The sequence below is a fragment of the Hippoglossus hippoglossus genome, chromosome 16 (assembly GCF_009819705.1).
Source record: "Hippoglossus hippoglossus isolate fHipHip1 chromosome 16, fHipHip1.pri, whole genome shotgun sequence".
Lineage (NCBI taxonomy): Eukaryota > Metazoa > Chordata > Actinopteri > Pleuronectiformes > Pleuronectidae > Hippoglossus > Hippoglossus hippoglossus.
In genome coordinates this window covers 24,428,791-24,448,053 of record NC_047166.1, presented here as the reverse complement: position 1 = coordinate 24,448,053, position 19,263 = coordinate 24,428,791, and the positions used below count along the sequence as shown (strand labels likewise).

Sequence of the window (19,263 nt, the reverse complement as noted above, 5' to 3'; positions counted from 1 at the left end):
AATCAGACCACAGGACGACATGATGGAAGGAGGTTCTCTCTGGAGTCTCAAACACCGTCCTTTCCGTTACAAACTCGCCTACTTAAACATTATTATTGTAAAGGGTCTGTTCACCTGAAACAGAAAAATGATCTCAATCACACTGTGTGGTGCGTAGCCATGCAAACAGTTTTGGTTTAATGTGTCCAGGTTTTGAGATGTTACAGATGAGATTTTAGGATTGTAGGACCTGGTACTGGTCCAACACCCTGCGTGTTGTCAGCACCCTGAGAGGATGCTGTTGATGAAGCGAATGAGAGCAAGCGGCTGCAGTATGTGGAGATGAGGCAGAACAACACGGCTGGAAAGCAATAGTCAACCCAGTGGAGGTTGGCTGCAGAGGTTTTATTGCAACATCCACCATCAAGCTGCTCAAGTTCTGGAATCCATGGACAAGCCCTGCAGCCAATGGCTCTGGACCAGGAGGAGAGATCCCAACTGGGCCCCAAGGTGTTAGCGAACCACACCCAGGTCTGATCAGCCTGTGGTGGCCCTGCCTTAGAAGAAGGTGTCTAGGCAAAAATACCAGATGACGCTAAGCTACACAACTAATGATACATCCTGAGCGTCCGCTGGTGGTCACTAACATTTGCTGGTGATCCCTGCCATCTACTACTGGTTGGCAACCTATCATCAAACTAGTGCGGAAGACCTTTAAACATACAAGGGATATTCACCATCCTGTCCTATTTTCTAAAGATTGTGTGCGATGAAACAAAAAGCATTGATGCATTGACTATCTTTTTGTTAATGCACCACAGACCTACCGTCAGTTGATATGTTGAACTTGTTATCAAACGCAGGGCAAAATTAGAAGTTTGAAGTTGTGTTTGTGTCCACCAACCAATGTTGACTCTCTTTTATATCACTGTTCTCTCTAGCAGAACCTGAGGGAAATATCTCTTTAGCTGCTTAACGCTCCACTATGTTCACAAGCGAGACGCCAGGTTTGTCCGTCTGTCGTTTGGCGCTGAGCACGTAGCGTATATACAGCAGGTTGATCAAGGCTTTTTCAGCTGCCTGCCTTGTCTGTTAACAATGCTCATGAGAACCAGCCAAAACAAACGCCTCAAAGAGCGGATATGGTGATAACCCTCTGTGGATTTTCGCTATGACGGAACCATTTCACATCACACAATCTTACAATATGATGTCACTTTGTATTGTTTGTGTGCTGGACGATTTTATTGCCTCCACCCTTACTGACTGACTATTTTTAATTAATATTAAACATATTGCACGTCCAAATCACACCAAACTCAGCACTGCACTTTCTCTGGCCATTAACAATACACATGCCAAGAGTGAAGCTGATAAGATGAAAGGTTCACGAGATAGATGTTTGTGGAATGAACATTTTGTATCACAATTATAGTGAGCAAAAGTAGACGTCAACCCCAAATATCAGTCAGGACAAAATATCAGCCACACATTTTTCCAACACTCAACAAAAGCACATTGGTGTCTTCGACTTGCTACCTTATACACTAAATTGCCATGGAAGTTACAACTTAAATGGTACAACAAACCATCTGTAATTTCACCACATCTCTAATAGCAGCTTTAAATGATAGGACAGAAACATCTATATGGAAACAATGTTCTTGCTGGTCAAACTAATGTACTGACATCACTGGAACTAAGGCTGTCACTTTATCTTAGAAATTATACCCTTAAGAGGATGAAACAAAAACTTACCAATGAATTGACCCATTACCTCAAAATGTCACAAAAGAAACTCTCTTGCTCAAAGATAAACAGTGTATAATGAATCCAAAAGCAGGATGGGGTGTTTCACTCTTACTTAGTTTGTCCTGTCTTACAGCTACACACAACAGAGCTGAGCCAACTGACAATAACACCAAACCACATGGGACGTCATGTGTGCAAGCATTTGGGGTTTGATAGCACGAATGGAAAAGATCATGGATGAAGGTAAAGCTGTTTGCTTACGTACATGTTCCTCTACCACAGTCATTTGCTTGTCACTGGAACAGAAACAGCTTCAGCTCTCCCCGACAGGTTAAGACTAGGCTACATTTCTCTATAAGCCATTTGCATTGGAACTCTTTCTACTGAAGACAGCGTGTTCTGTGTATTATTCCATACAACACTATCAATCATAGTCAATGTTGTAAGCAGCACATATGAAAGTCCATTCACCTTTATTGCATTGGGATGGAAGCATAACATGGAGGAAATCAAACTAAAACTATCTGCATGGCTCAATATATTCACGTGAGAATATATATTTTTTGTAATTCGGGTGAACTGATCCTTTAATTTAAGTGGCATCTACCCTATAAGCCCCACAATCTTTTTACAGTCATCACACTGTGTTGTCTTCATGAGCACTTCCAGCTCAGTACGACAGACAGAACGCTTACCGACACATTTTGGTCCCTTTTTTAGCTTTTTCATTCAGCGATGCTCATCTCTGTTAGATTTGGTATTATGACCGTCTCTGTTAACATTCACAATGAGTAACATTCACACACACACGGCCGACACAAGCAGTGCGCCCCACTCACAGCACAATTGTTATCAGCGCACTCAGCATCCTGCTCTTCTGATACACATATTTATGTTTCCCATTCATTTGAGTTCTCTTCTCTCTCCAGCAGACTGTTCCCCCTGAAATAAGGTGAAAAATAAATTTCCACTAGTGCAAAATAACATTCTCTTTGAGAGAAATAAGAAAATAAATATTAACAAAAAAATAGAGATTTTGACACATATGTTCTTAAAGAAAGAAAAATAATAATAATGATAATAATCAAGTGGCACTGATAATGAAATTATATTCCAACAAAGAGTATTTTCACCCATGAGTCTGAACACTAAGGCTGATTTGTTGTTGTGCTCAGTCACACACACAGACACACACTTGAATGGGAACCGCAATATTCAAGTTTAGGCCTGAAGGAGAAATAATTGAGTTGAATCCACTGCACGTCCTCAGGGTGGAATGACCTTGATGTTACAGAATGAAGGGGATACCAGACAGACCACTGACACCCTCTAGTGGTCAAATAGAGAAACGACAGCTCTTCAATGTGGACCTAAAGGATGGTGAAACTTACAACCAAAACCTCCAGGCTCACCCGATCCCAGCGTGCAAACAAATACGTAATAAATCGGAGACATAAGGATGATAACAAGTAAATTCAACAGGCAGGATTCTGCTCATCTCTTCTCCTGACTCATATTCAGTAGAACTACAATGGATCTCATGGTCTGATGGAGACGCATCATTGTGTTGATACAGATTCTTGAAGCATCGAGGAGATGACGTTAGGATGAATCTGGGGCACGGACTGGCGCTCTGTGTCACCTGTGTCTCCTCTTCAGCACATGGATGGTTCGTAGTGGAGATGCAGCAGCTGTTCCTTTTAGCCACGTGATCAATCTCCACCTGTCTGTATGGGTTTGTGCGTAACGACACATGGCAGAGTGGTGATTAGTTGCATCATTTTATAGCAAGTGACGTGCCACCTGTCCTGTCTACAACGCTCTCTTGTCTCCACGTTGCCGCACTTTTCATGAGACGTTTTCCTGTTGTGTTAACCTTTCACACCAGCTCCTGCATCTTAGGACGAGACAAGTAAGGCAAAGAGAAGACTGCCAAGGGGACAGTTCGGACGTCACGAGAGGGGACAAACAGTACAGTAGCATGTGCATAATGAGGTTCAGTTCTTACGCTCTGCATATAAATACCCAGTTTGTCCATCAGGGAGTTGTAACATGTTGGGTATTGGAGGTGGAGGAGCTGGAAGAGTTTCTTCAGCTGTGAGAGCTCAATCTGGACAGGCTCTTTCAACCAGGTTTATAAAGCAAAAACCGATTGCTCCAGCCTTCTGTCAGCCTCCTTCCCTCAGCCTACCACAGTCATTCTCAGGTCAAACCTCCAGGTCCGGCATTAGTTCCTCCTTAAGCTGAATGTCATTGTCAGACCCCGTTCCCACATCCGAGTCAAACTGCGAGTGGTTGGAGTCGGGGGAGTGTGAGTGAGTGTGCCTGGCTGAGTGGGTGCTGGCCTCGCTGTCTTCCAGAGTGTCAGTCCTAGAGAAGAGGCCAAAGTCCAGCAGGCCTGTAGGGGAGCCGCCACCGCCGCCACTGCTGCTCTCACTGTCTCCATCGTAGTAAAGATCCTCCACCTCCACAAACCACTCAGGCCAGAACCTCCTTCGCATTCGCTCGCAGAACATAGCCAGGTTGATCAGCTCCCCTAGAAGACAGACACAGGCAGCTTTTGATAACTGACACTGAGAGCTTAATATAGAGAAAGAGAGGACACTAGGGACAAGCTTTTTTTCCCCTCCTGTCCTTTTCCTGCAAGCTCTTTAATCAGGAATTATGTATCAGAATGACAATCAGACAATCTTCATATAAAATCACAGGCTCTGATTTTGCTCTCTCTGAAGAAATAAGAGACTTGAGTGTCCCCTGCTACGTGCAAGATGCTGCATTGCAATTACATTACTGCCATCTTGTGGCAGGAAGAGACAAATATGACTATGAGGAGGCAGCAGGAAAAAGTGCTTATGTCCTGCAAACATAGGGACATACGGAAGCCAGAAATAAAGCAGCATTATCTTCAGTGATCTGCAATGATTTGTTGATAATTATTAGAAATCTTGTGCTTCGCTAATGTCTGAGTACTGAACAGATCCACTGACCTTTAATGAGTTGTTCGGGTCGTGTCCCAGGTAGAGTCCACATAGCCTGCGCTAGATGTCCAAACACTGTGGCATCTAGTGTTGACATCTTAGAGCCCATAAAGTATTTCTTATCACCTGCAGGACAGAGAAAAGACAGCAAGTAGTTTTACATGTGTCAACAAGAAGACATTTTGAGACAGTAATACCAGCAGCTCTGACAGGCTGACAGTTATTTGAGCTACTGGTGGACACTGTAACTACCACACAACCTAAATAACTGATGGACACTGTAACTACCACACAACCTAAAGAACTGATGGACACTGTAACTACCACACAACCTAAAGAACTGATGGACACTATAACTAACACACAACCTAAAGAACTGATGAACACTGTAACTACCACACAACCTTCAGCAGCAACATGCAACTTCACCACTAGATGTCACTAAACTCGACCTTTAAATAATTGTGTCCCAGAGAAGCATTGATATTTCAGATTAAACATTGATTTTAATAAGGAAGTGGTTTAATCCTAACGTTAGCTGTTGTCTAAATGCTAATCGCTAATGAGCTTTCCAATATGTCTTGAAACATTGTTTGTTGAATTGAGCAATCTAATGAAGCAAGCCATGATTTACTGGAAGTGAAAACATTACTAAAGTCACCAGATAAATAAAATAGTGAATAGTCAAAGTAACACAACCCCTAACACTGAAATCTATACTTTGTATAACGTGTTTGTGACCTTAAATATCATTAAAACTAAAACAATTATCTCTTCCTTGTCTGTCCGTTTAGAGAGCGCACTTCATAATCTGCAAGAGCAGAAACAAAACATTTCAGATTCACACGTCTGGCACTGGAGCCTGGAACAGACCATTAAAAGAGAAGGCAGCACTGATGCCTTCACTCCAGGAACGACTTTCCATTTTATAGCAAATAGCAGTCCAGAGAAATGGAACAAATAGATCGATGTCAATCACATTTCTCCGCAGCATCCGCCTGTTTGTTTCCATCTGAACCCTTAAACTGATATAGTGTCTCACGGCTGACATCCAGACCTTCAGTTCTTTTCTTTCATCTTTGCCTAATTCTTGATAATGTGTAATGATGAGTTTATACTTAACTACTCTGACACCACACATATGAATGACAGATTGGATGAACTGACTTTTCTTCAAGCTGTCTCTTCTGATTTTATGTCGGAAAAGAAAAGAAATTGTTCCAGAAGCTTTGTCAAATTTCTCTAAAAAGACACATTAGTTTCTGAATATATCTGAGATTGTATTGTGTTTAATATTGTAAAAGAAAAGAAATATAAACCTCTCTACTAATGGCCATGGATTTGCAGTAACTAAATTGTGTAATTTTAATATCCCAAATAAAAGAACAATGCTCTAACTATTTTATCGGATTATCTAACAGAGCTTGGGTAATCCCTTAGATTCATAGGTCACTGTTGGTGGTTGTGATGAGAGATTTGTTTTGCTGTTTCTAACTGATTACATATTAATGGCAGAGGTTTGGAAAAGAGGCTGCTTATCCAACAAACACACACACACACACACACACAGACATGGCCGCCCCCTCCTACCCAGCAGTGTAGCCAGCGTCCTCAAGTCCTTCTCCATCAGGGTGTAGACCTCCTCCTTGGAGAAGCGTCCGATGCCATGGCCGTACATCTCTCTGCGCACCATGCTGCCATTCAGGTGGCTCAGCAGCCACTTTAGTGTGTCGCTCAGTGGGCCGGTCATGGAAAGAAGCTTCTGGGTTTCCTCCAAGTTGTCCACCCACTGACAGTAAGCTATCGTCCTGGAAGAAAAAAAAATATATAATAATAATAATTGTGTGAGAGCGGGAATCGGTTTGACACCACTGTATTTCATATCATGGATATTTTAACCCACATTCATTTTCTCTTTTTGCGGTTTAGATTCTGAGATATTTTTTGGATTGCCCCTAACCCTCCATTTAACTCAAATTCTAATTTCTGGTAAGATAGAATCAGTTTGCATAAGTGAACAAAACTACATTTACACAGCAAATGTAACTACACTACACAGAAACGTTATCACTCTCAGCCAGTGGTGGGATATAACAAAGTACATTTTTACTTTGTTATTGTACTGTACTAGTAAATGTATTTATTTTACTCCACTACATATCCGTACTTTCTAGACCACTACCTTTTACAAAGCTTTGTGTTACAAGTTCACATTGATTTTCTTAAACTTTTTTTTTTTTTTAAGTTATCAATAACAAGAGTGGAATTGGTCCACTGATCCAATCAGAGCAGGTTACATTAGGCCCCGCCTCCTTCACGTGTGTTCTCAGCCATAATGATGTAGACACCCTCTTATAACCTCACCAGACAATCTCATTCAATTTGATTTTATTAGTATAGCCTCAAATCACAACAAACACTGTCTGAAAGAACTTTACAGAGTATCATAGAGAGAAACCCAACAGTTACCACAGTAAACAAGCACTTGGCTACAGAGCAGAGAAAGAGATCCCATTTAACAGGAAGAAAAGTCAGACAGAACGGGTCTCAGGGTGAATCGCCATCTACCTCGACAGGTTGGGTTGGAAGGAGAGAAGAAGAAGAGGGGGAGAGACGGCATGGAGGAGTTATAGCATCACTGACTGTTGCAAATAGTCAACATAGAAGGTGACCAAGCTTAGGAAACATTCACTGACTGCTGTCCACGGTGCTGAAGCTGCCCTGGATGTTTCCTTGGTTGTGTGTATGTATGTGTATCTATGTATATTCATGTGCATAAGGGTTCATGGCAGATGATGTCTATGTTAGAACCAAGGCTATATTTTGTGATGCTATGTATCTATTATCGTGTTTGACAAATAATAATAATAATAATAATAATAATAATAATAATAATAATAATAAATAAAATCATCAGTGTTGTGTCAACAACGAGTAATAAAGAGTTCAACCCCTGTGTCGTGCTTCCAACAAAACTTTATATCTTGACAGTCAAACTCATCCCGATCAATAAGAGTGCCCCTCCACTTCCATCCCACTGCCCATTCATCACCTACAGTGCTCTCAACACGCTGCCAGGACACAACATCATATATTCAGCCCCTCAAACTGTCAGCTTGTTGTGATGTACTCAAGTCTGTTATTGGTGCATCCTCTCACACAGGAATAGGCTAGAGGACAAAAGATGACTGTGCAAACTACTTAGAACTTCCATTACAGAATTGGATTAAAAACAAAAACATCCACTTGTTGCTGCACAGCACAATCTCTCTGCAGAGAGATGCAGATTCCCTCTTGTTTGTGTTTAAAAGGTTTCTGAAAGGAAACCTGGGCAGCTGGACTCAGCAGGAGGCATCCTGACGTCAAGTAGAGATTTGGCTCACAGTGGGAAACAGACAGAGCAAGTATTTATGTGCAAATAGAACCAATCAAAGCCTTTACAATCCCTCTTTAACTCAGGTCCAATTAATCAACATGCCCTTCATTGTAACGGCAACACATTTAATAAAGGAAATCAAGAAAGAACAGTTCTAGGATTCACCTAATTTATAAACATAATGAAACTATCCCTGCTATTCGGCAGAGTCTGTGTTTTTTTGCTCCGTTGATGTTGTTGCAGCCAAGCTGTTTGGGTGTGCAGACACTAACAAGATTAAGCTGCTACATCCGTATACACTTGCACTTTGTCACACCACCTCACTAGAAACAGACTGAGCTTCCCCAGCTGCTTGTCTGAAAGCCTGGAAGCCTCATGTCATATTTCTGCTGGTGATGACGAGCCCTTGAGCCGGGATACGACTGTAAAGACTTCTCTTTCTCCATTCTACTGTCTTTAGGTTCACTCATTATGACTGGTCACTCAATACAAATTGAATTGAAGCATCTGGCCTTGATTACATCAGGGGGGGGTGACTGTCCGGTGACCACATACTACTTCCTGTTGCATTATCTGATATCCCGAGAGGATATACTGTCCTTTGTTTCCAGATCTGGAGGACAAACACATGAGCCTGACAGAGCAGGAAGCTACAGTGGAAAGATTTTGTTTGTTCATTGAGCCACATTCTACACTGCAAGATGTGTAACGGAGTCAAACTGTGGACAGTCAGTGTTTAAATTGAGCTTTTCACAGGGCAACACTTGGTTTCCTGAGAGAAAATCATGATGATAAAATGTCACTACAGTATTTTACAGAAACAAAATTAAAAAGATTTACCTCACTTCATCAGCAAAATTAACTGGATATTCTCATGACTTATCTTAGCCCACAATATAAAGAGAAAGACGGATATTATTTTGGAATAAAACTGCATTTGCTGTGTGTTATTATGATATGAAAATGCTTCAAAAAGCTTCAAATAATAATATGAATGATCAATTGACAGAACATTTAACACTTAGCCCAGTATGTGGCTTTTCTTCTGGGTGAAATTTAATTATTCACTTAAAATGCAAGGTAAGAGAACTGTTTATAACTGTTTACCATTAACTGTTTATCGTCTGTGTACTGTTAGCTGTTCAGTTCAGGTTGAGTTAAATATTATTGCTTATATACAGGATAAAATGTATTTTGTATTTGTTGACCTTCACTTACATTCAAGAAACTGCTTGGAAAGAAATGGTGGATAAAACATAACGCACACTTGCCTCAGCTGGCAGTTCCTGTAATCTTGTTTTTAGTCAGTATGATCTCACCATATATCAGTAATGCTGTTAGCCTGTGTCTGCCACTGCCCTTCCTTAACATAAATTATTCAATCAATAGGTCTATATGTGGGTCTAAACATGGTGCAGGGGGAGCATAGGGGAGAGCGGGGAGGTGACACAAGCAGACAGAGGCAGGAGGAGGAGATGTGGGTTAAATACATGACCTATACTGCTTTAGTGAAATGTTATGGGGTTCCTATTTACAACAGACTAATGGTTCAATCTCACATCTATTATTTAAAAATAAACTAAATTTCTTGACCTAAGAAACAGTGAGATTAAATGTACAGTGGCAGCCAAAGAACAAAAAATCCCCTTCAGAGAGTCTGAAGTAATTCCCAATTCCTACAAAAGGCCGAGTGCACTGCAAGAATAATCCTGAAACGAGCTTGTGAACATCTGATGATCTAGCAAGAAAAAAACACAGATGCTCACACACGGTTGAAAAACTGTGTGGCTTCCCCTGCAGCTGTCCACTTGTGACCCCAGAGTACGACCTACACAAAAAGATGCGCAACTGACGTAGCAGCAGCAACATAACCGTAACCTATACCACCAAAATCAATAGGACAGAAAGTGCACTTCAAAATTGGCTACAACTACAACATGTATCAGGTCTTCATTTACCCCCTGTCCAAAGGGTTAAAACCTGTAAATGTTATGAATGTGATGACTTTTGAATTCAAAATGTGTCCTGATATTTGTAAAAAGAGAAAAATAGGCCACACCACACCAACAGAGTTGGATCTGTGTATATGTGTGTATGTGTGTAAGGGGTGCAGGGAGTGAAAAGATAGATGAAGCTTTTAGGTAATGGAATAAACTGAACGTCTCTGGGTGTGGGAGGAGTAGTAAAGAATTTCCTAGCAGCACCCAAAGGTACCTGAGTGAGTCACTGCAGCAGAACAAGGCTGATAAACCAGAAGTGATGGTACAGATAGAGTCAGTCTGTGCTGAACACTTTCATGATACCAAGACATCAAGACTCAACATCTCTTTTTTTAGCTCTTAACATCAATGTGATTTAATTGATCTTCGACTAGATCACCGCGGGTGGCTCCTGCTAAGATTCTATATTGAACTTACAATATTCATCTATCTATTAATTCCAGAAATCTCTGTATTCGGAACATATACCTTGATAACTGTTCATCTTATCAGCTTCACACCTGGTATGTTCTTTAGGGCCAGCATGACTGGGACTAAGTGATTCTGTCCATAACAGTGCGTTCACAACAATGGCCACGTTTAGGACGACAAAAACAACAACTGATTATTCAATGTCTATCTTTGAATAAACAAGTGAACAGCTCTTTGTGCATCAGTGGTGGCACTGCTTCAGGTCTCTGTGGACTGAGTCCCTCAGCCGGTCTCTTCCTGAGACCTCAGGTACAAACAGCACAATCTAAACAGGTATGTTTACAATGAGCACTGCACTAGTTTAAATATAAATATGTAAAGTGTATGGATTAGAGTCAGTAAATGTATAATTTTATTCCTTAAGCCCGACTATGGCATAAAATGACAGAAAATCCTTGTATTCTGCCCATCTAAATGACTCAGACATGGCTGCAGCATCAACGCTACTTTGGCTCTGTTTGCGAGCCACTTACCAGTAGAGGTGCTCCTCAACCATTTTGGTGATGGCTCGTGACACAGCTCTCTCCTGCGGGGTGAGGTTACTGTTGAGGTTGACGCCCAGCTTCTCCTCCAGGAAGTCCACGATGAACTCTGACCCTGACGCCTGCTCGTGGTTGTACTCGATCCAGGGCATCTTACCCTGCGGCGACAGCCTCCCATCAAAGTAGTTCTGCAGGGGAAGAAGCTTCAGGTGAGAAAATGAATGGAATCTGTATGATTTCTGGACAAAATAGAGGGTGAGCATGTTAGTGTAGTCAGATGTGCCCAAATTCTGATGCAGTCGCCACTGCAGGAAACCAGCTAGTAAAAACAATGATGTAATATATTTGTGTGGCTCTAATGTCGGCTGTGGCTCAGGAGGTGAAGCAGAAGGTTGGTGGTTCTGTCCCCCGCTCCTCCAGTCTGCATGCCGAAGGGCCCTTGGGTAAGACGTTGAAGTCATAAATTGTCCCTGACATCTGTGGCTAAAATCAATCTACATGAATGTTGTTTCTCTGTGTATTTGACTGCATGAAAATTAACATTGTGTAACAAGAAGGGGGGTGGGATCATGTCACTTGTAAAGCTTGTGATGCTAGCTCATTTCCCACAACATATTTCATTTAGACATCTCAATATGGACATAGCCCAAAAAAACGGATAGGGGGTGGGTGTTGGTAACCAGGGCAAAGATTAGAATCAAGTTATGTTTACTGAAGATACAACCCTATAAAAGAGGTGTATTTTTGGAGTCAGGTAGTTCACTCACTCAGATCAAGAAAGATCTTTTTCACCTTTAAATAACTTTGTCTCTGAGACTTGCCTAATTGACATGACCCATTCTTGGAACTAAAATTCATCTCAAGCTCTGCTGTACAGATGTCTCAAGTCAATTTTTTAAACATTTAGTTTTTTCTCAGCTTCTTTCTAACTGGATACTTTTCTCTCTTCAGGCTCTTAAAAAGTAACAAAATGAAACTAATTAGGATGGAAACAATGATTCTGGAATGAACAGCAAGTCTGTGAAACCACTGATGAAGAGTCACAGATGGACATTTAAATGGGTCTGTGGAGGTGAGGGGGCTGGGAGAGCACCCTCACCTGCTATAGAGGATCAATCAGCGCAGGTGAGAGCTGTTAGCTGATTGGTCCTCATGCTTAAAAGGCAGCGTAGGCGCTGCCTCAGGACTCAAGACTGAGGAAGGAACTCAGAGAGACTGAGGCTCCAGAGACTCCCAGACACTGAGTGGAGGACTGAGCTGCAAAGCCAGTCTACTTTAAGTTGGCACTTTGAATTTATGTTTATTTGTGAATAAAGATGTTTAAGAGGAACACTTCCGTCTCTGGCTGTGTGTGGGAGAGCCCCGTGGCAAGGTCAATTGCCACAGGGTCATTGGTCAAAAAGGTAAGGACTGTATGTATGTATGTTGTAAAAATGTTTCTACATATGTACAATGCTTTAACTCATAGACTAACAACAACACATTTAGTCTTTTATAATGAAAGATCAAAAACTGGAAATAGCCCCCAAAATCAACCATGTTTGCTGTGAACATGTAAATTGTGAACTAGAGTGAACTTCTTTTGACTGAAGAGCCAACTACAGAAAGTTGAGTTTCACCAACAGATATTCAAAGGATGATGGTCAGAAACACTACATCAGTGAACATTCAAGAGTCCTCCGCTGTCTGTAGCTCTGTCATGGGAGTCACTCAGACACACAGGGGCTGCTGTGTTCACCTGGTAGGGCAGATCCACCATACGCAGGTACGTCTCTATTTTGAGGCAGAAGGGCGAGAGGCTGGGCACGCCATTCTTTGGCCTGGAGAACTGGTGAAGGATGATGGCGTCTTTAGAGTCCAGCTCCTGCTCCTTCCTACACAGAGAGCACAGGTGGAGAACACAAACATCTTTAGACTGTAGTTTGGACTAATTTATTTTTAGTTGACATACATTCCCACATCATTTCACAGTGAGTAGAAGACAAGCAAGCAGGATTTGTATTTAATGAGTTTTCTAACATTTACTGGATCATTTCATTTAAAAAATGTATGGGGCCAGAAGTGCCCACATCCGTGGGCACTTCTGCCCACGGATGTGGGCAGATAGCTTGGATATAGCTTGGATATCTCTCAACTCAATTAAGCACCTGTATTGATACCAGCATGAACTACATAGTAGTCTGTCCATCCATTATCTATACAGCTTATCCTTTGATGGTCATGAGGGGAGCTAGAGCTTTTCGCACCCTGGATAGGTCGCCAGCGTATCACAGGGCCGACATACAGAGGGGAAAAACATCATTCACTCTCACAAGCCGGAGCACCCGCAGAAAACCCCCGCAAACATGGGGAGAACACACGCAAACTCTAAACAGAAAGAACCGAGATTCGAACCCTGTCTCTTGCTGTGAGGCTGCGCTGCAAACCACCGCACCCCCTGCAAATACTGCAGTGGTATCCTTTCATGAAAATCTTTACTTTTGGTGTGTTTCCGAGAGCGACTGGTGTTACTACTTGTTTTCTGGGTCGGTCAGTGCATCCAAACAGAGAGCAGGAGCTTCGGGCTCTAACAAACCTTCCTGCGAGGAACAGGTCACACCTGTAGTTTATTAGAGCACAATGACTCAGCACTGTTGGCCCCTGTGTCCCTGAGCAGTGTTTGTTTTGAACACTCAACAACAACCCACTGACCTAGACATTCGTTCTTTATTTTGCCATCAGTGACTCATGTGGCCTTAGTTCATCAACTTCCAAACAGTAGCCTTGTACTGAACTACTCTGGAACACTATCTATCTAAACGATCTACACTTTCCTATGTTAATCTGTGTATGTTTTCACCTTATATATGATGTCTTTAGGCAACATCATAAGAAAGCACAGTACACTTCCATTTTTACGCAGACGACACCCAGCTGTACATATCTATGAAGCCTGATGAATCTAATCACTGAGTTAAACTTCAGGAATGTCTCAAGAACATCAAGGCCTGGATGACCCAGAACCTTTTACTTAAATTCGGACAAAATTGAAGTCATTTCACCTGAGAGAAACACTGTGTGGTATTAGTTTGGCCCCCAGCTCCACTGTGAGGGACCTTGGAGCTATGTTTGATCAGGACATGTCGATCAAGGTGGCAGCTGATGGTGGATCCTGATGGCGGCAGTGGATCATGATTGTGGACTATGGTGGCATCCGATCGTGATGGTGGATCCTGATCGTGGTGGCTGCTGATCGTGGACTATGATTACAACAAGACTACTTGATATACAATATGTCTCCTCAGATACTCCACCATTACTGACAATAATCCATCAATTAATTTACCTTCCATTATGCTACAAAGTGTTTATTCTAATCAATGCTGTAAATACTCTTCTTTTCTGATGTTCTCCATTACACGTGGCATCTATTGCACTTCTGTCCGTCCTGGGAGAGGGATCCCTCACATGTGGCTCTCTCTGAGGTTTCTACCTTCTTTTTACCCTGTTAAAAGGTTGTTTTTTTTGTAGTTTTTCCTTACTCTTGTTGAGGGTTAAGGGCAGAGGATGTCACACCTTGTTAAAGCCCTATGAGACAAATTGTGATTTGTGAATATGGGCTATACAAATAAAATCTGATTGATTTATTGATTGATTGAAGATCCTGCTCCTCACATAGGAAGCCCTTAACAATCAAGCCCCTTCATATATCAAAGAGCTCATAACAGCATATTGTCCCTATAGATCACTTCGCTTGCAAAACACAGGCTCCCTTGTGGTTCCTAGAATCTGTAAGAGTAGAATGGGAAAACCTCCTGTAGGGGATTTACTTGGTGAAAGGCATATAACTGTGCCTCCTAACAAACCATTGTAACCCCTTGGACCCTGTGATAGGTTTTTCCTTTACCCTCAAATATACAGCCTATTCTGCCTATATTATGGAATTTGTATTTGAGCCTGTGTTAATAAAGCAAACATCAACAAACACATGCTTTAGTAGACTGGCCGTTTTGTTTTTGTTTACAGTGGTGTTAGTTGTTTATCTCATAATGCATGGCTGTGGCTCAGGAGAAAGAGAGGGTCGCCCACTAACCAGAAAGTCGGTGGTTCGATCCCAGTCTTTATGCCGAAGTGTTGCAGGGCGAGATAAAATGGGAAATGCTCTGTATTTATATAGCTCTTTTCTAGTCTTGATCACCTCTCAAAGCCCTTTAAAGTACCATGTATTGCCATTCACTCATTCACACACACACATTCATACAGTGCATCTATTGGCAGCACTTTTTTCTATGAGGGGCCATTCGGGGTTCAGTATCTTGCCCAAGGACACTTCGGCATGCAGTTGAGGAACACTGGGATCGAATCGCCGATCTTCTGGTTGGAAGACAACCCCTCAGCCACATAGCCGAAGATACTGAACCCAAATCTGCCCTTGACAACAGTGCAAACACTGTATGAATGGTGTGATAGAAAGAGTGCAGCGTGTGAATGCGTATGGGTGAATGTGGCTTTGTACTTTAAAGCACTTTGAGAGGTCGATAAAACCGGAAAAGTGCTATATAAATACATTGAATGCATTAGAGGGATTTTACCTCCATATTCTCCATACCCTCCATACTCCTCAGTGCTACTCCACACTACACACAGTACAGAGTGTACAAAATGTGATGTTGTCTCATGGAGCAGCTTCAGGTCGCTGTAGTCACATGCTGCTGAAACCAAAAACAAATCCTGTGGCTGCGCTGCCCTTTGTGCCTCTGTCCGTTTCCGTGTGGTGCTGAAATCTCCCCCCGCGGGCCCTCTCGTTTACAGGACCCTGCGAACATGAAAGGATTTCTCCTAGAAGAATAACAGCTAGTGTGGCAGAAGACGCAGTGCCAACAACACATCACATGGCATGAACAGATGATGCCGGCAGGCTGCGGGCACGGGCACGTGATCCAGCGGCAGCGGCACGGAATAGGAGGTTACTCAGATTATGACGGGGGAGGGTGAGTGAAAGCAGGAACTACCAGGCCACTGTGACAGGATGTACTTACATTATTACTCTCCTGCAATGACCGGCCCAAAATAATCCCCATCCCCTGCTCTGACAGGCGCACTGCACTAACAACAGTCCTGCTAATCACGGTCCCGTCGCAGGGTCTGATCACGTCCCATCCATCCGCTGTGTGTTTGTGTTGCTTTCCAAGCAGCAGCTGTGCGCACAGTTCATTAAAGGTCGGTCTGACTCAGAGCTCTGCGTTTTTACGCGCTCAGGTGCGCACGGAGCTGGCACATGAGCCGACTCGTGACTTCTTCTTTATTTATTTTTTTTCCCTCTCCTCCTACTGTCGCGTCCTTGGAAGGAGGAAAACAGGGAGTGAAACCACAGCAACCACCGCGAGATCTGTGAAGCGACACCCCGTATGGGCGCACCTCTACACCCAGATAATGGCAGCTCATCCCCGCCGGTCACTGTCAGCAGGTGGGATTAGTGCTGCATTAAAGAAAGGGAGCTGACACAGACGCCTACCTGATGGCGAGCAGCTCGTGCAGTAGGTAGGCAGCCGCGGCCAACAGGGCCCCCCCGGTGATGTACAGGGTCTTCTTCCACCAGGAGTCCGAGCCCAGAACCGACATGATGCCTCCGTAGTCCTGCAGAGGGAAGGCAATGATATAGCCATACAAAGAGTGCTGCTGCTCGGAGGCGCACAGCCCGAGGGGCAGGCTGTGGTTCCGCCCGAGTTCGACCACACACGGCCGGGAGGAGGCGAAGCCAGCAGCCCAGTACATCCTCCACTCCCTCGGTTACAGCCGCCCCGCGTCCTCCCTGCTGCGCTCCCCTATAGGCTTCATCCAAACGCCCGGCGGGGGGTCTACGACATGGCGGCTACTGCTCCTCCAGAGAGCCGGCAGGGGCGAACACGGAGACACCGACCGTCTCCACAACGATGCTCGGCGCCGGCTTCACTTTCCTTTGCTGGTTTTGGAGAGCGACGTCAAGAGAGTCAGGAACACTACAACCTGACATCCGGTCTCACATTTCAAAATAAATGTTCCTGTTCAACCTGTGTTGTGTTGTTTTTTGTGGAGTTATAACAACAATAATAATATAGTTAGTAGCTCCATAATATAACTGCACGGGGGCCAGACCGTGCTGAGCTTTAAAAGTTATTGAAAGAATCTTAAAATAAATCCTAAATTTAACGGCAGCCAATGCAGGGAGGCCAGACTTGGAGCGATATGGGCCTTGTGCGTGGTGTTGGTTAAAATGTAGTAACAAGATTTAATATGATTATTGACATGGGCTTTAGCTGTGGATAAATGTGGTACTGAGTTTTCTGGCCGTTGATTTAATATTGTTGGCCAGTGGACCAATGGTGAGGGGCAAAAGACTGAATTACTTCTCTTAGCAGCAGAAAGTTACTAAACATCCTTTGATCAACAGCTGTGACACACATTATTCACATTATTACAACCTTACACTATTGAACTAGTGAAGCTGTTTAAAACTAATATAAACTCCTGAAGCTCAGACTGCATGGCCCTACAGTTACATATATGAGGCTGGAAATAAGATATTTTTACATTTTGCCTAGAAAATAAGTCAAAGAAATGAATGTTTTATCTCAATAGTTATCAGTTAATATTCATACAGTTGAGTGATTAACTAATTGACAAATATTTCAGCTCTATCATGTTCTAAGTGGGTGTAGCTGCTGGTCTCAGCTCACAGAGTTGCCTTTGGTTAAGACGTTAGATGCTAATTACTGAAACAAGCACTTTCATATAATTTGGGATTAAATCTTCGTCACTGCAATACATTGTTTTACTTGAGCATGAAATCTATATTCTGGAAAAACATAAACTGCAATTAGAAAACTATGACCAAAGTTCTACAAAGTGCAAGTGAGTGGACCTCGAGTTGAGTCACTTGTTCTATTCTTACATATACTGTAATACATTTGGTAAATGGGAGCTGGGACTATGAACACAATGAATCCCATGATATAAGTTCAGTGCTTTTATTTTTAAGAAAAACTTGGACAATTTCCGGTATTGATGTATTGACTGCTGGCAACTTGATGCGACTGGCCTATTGTCTCCTCCAGTATGAATGACCCCGCCCTGGCGAGCCCCCCTCACATCCCGGTGAAACACACTCAGTTTGTTGGTCAACACAAAGTGACGACAAACACCTTCTCATCCTTGTATCAGATACTGTGTGATCACTGGACTGACTGTTTACTGCATCGGCTTCTCATCCTGATTTCTTTAGTCCTTACAGACGCAAATACTACAAATAACATATTACATAAATACATATATTTCGTGATTGACACTTGTAAAGTAAGTTAATAAAGAAAATCAATTATTTTTACTGTTGGTATTAACTTAAGGAGCTAACAATAAATATCACTATTTGTTAATATTTCTAATGTAACTTTTTTTGAAGAACACAATGTTCATAATATATTGTGTTATATACTGTGCATGGATGTTGGACATATAATTGGCCCCGTTATGCCCCCACTGAGATAAATCCTACATCCACCACTGACATCCCCTGTGCTGTATGTGTAAACCGCTTTAATAACAACATAACAAACAGGAACACAACATACGAGTATGTATAATAACATGGGCACATGGATGCAGGAGGAGACAGAGCAGTGTACTTACTCTGCAGCCTCTGAAGTAGGCGAGGACGCTCATGGTGCCGAGGTGAAGCCGCAGGTGTCCCGACAGGGTGAGAGTGAAGCATGCCGGGAGGAGGCCGAGCAGACGCCTCAGAGCCAAAGAAGATTTGGTAAAGATCCAACATTTGGAGCTCACACCTCCGCCTCTCACCGGGGGCAGCCTGTCCGGCTCCCGCGACAGGAGCTCGGCTTAATCCAGACACGAAGAACCACGGCGATGTGCACGACGCGCGTGTGCGTCCAAGTCGCCGCGGCAATCATGGCTACTGCAAGTAAGACGCCCCCCCCCCCCCCCCCGTGGCTTCTGGGAGCGCGCTGATTACATCAGCAGTGTTTATTGTTGTAGACAGAAGAAGTAACGTGGGAATAACAGTGACGTGCAGATACTCTGTATGTCCCTTTATCACACATAGCAAATACACTTCATCATCAATATCATACAGTCATAATCTCTACAGAGCAAACCTACCAGGATCTGTATTCATCAGATTGCAGCACATCATGCCAGCACCACTTCCTCTCTGCCATGGGATTTGTGTTATGTAATACTTCCGCAGGGGATCG

The 19,263-nt window shown here is 42.9% G+C and overlaps 1 protein-coding gene across 2 annotated transcripts; it reads right to left on the bottom strand.

The window, feature by feature from the left end:
- Positions 1-2,986: 2,986 nt before the first annotated feature.
- Positions 2,987-18,913, bottom strand: faxcb (failed axon connections homolog, metaxin like GST domain containing b). 2 transcript variants are annotated; one of them, XM_034611498.1, is made up of 7 exons: positions 18,683-18,913; positions 16,533-16,654; positions 12,777-12,912; positions 11,030-11,226; positions 6,300-6,517; positions 4,719-4,835; positions 3,939-4,267 (listed from the first exon to the last, which is right to left on the bottom strand). In XM_034611498.1, exons 1-7 carry the CDS (start codon positions 18,713-18,715, stop codon positions 3,939-3,941), a joined length of 1,152 nt encoding a protein of 383 aa, XP_034467389.1. In that variant the 5' UTR covers positions 18,716-18,913. The 2 variants fall into 2 exon arrangements, with proteins under 2 accessions (XP_034467388.1, XP_034467389.1); XM_034611497.1 differs by lacking the exon at positions 18,683-18,913 and having other exon boundaries at positions 2,987-4,267; positions 16,533-16,792.
- Positions 18,914-19,263: the final 350 nt, after the last annotated feature.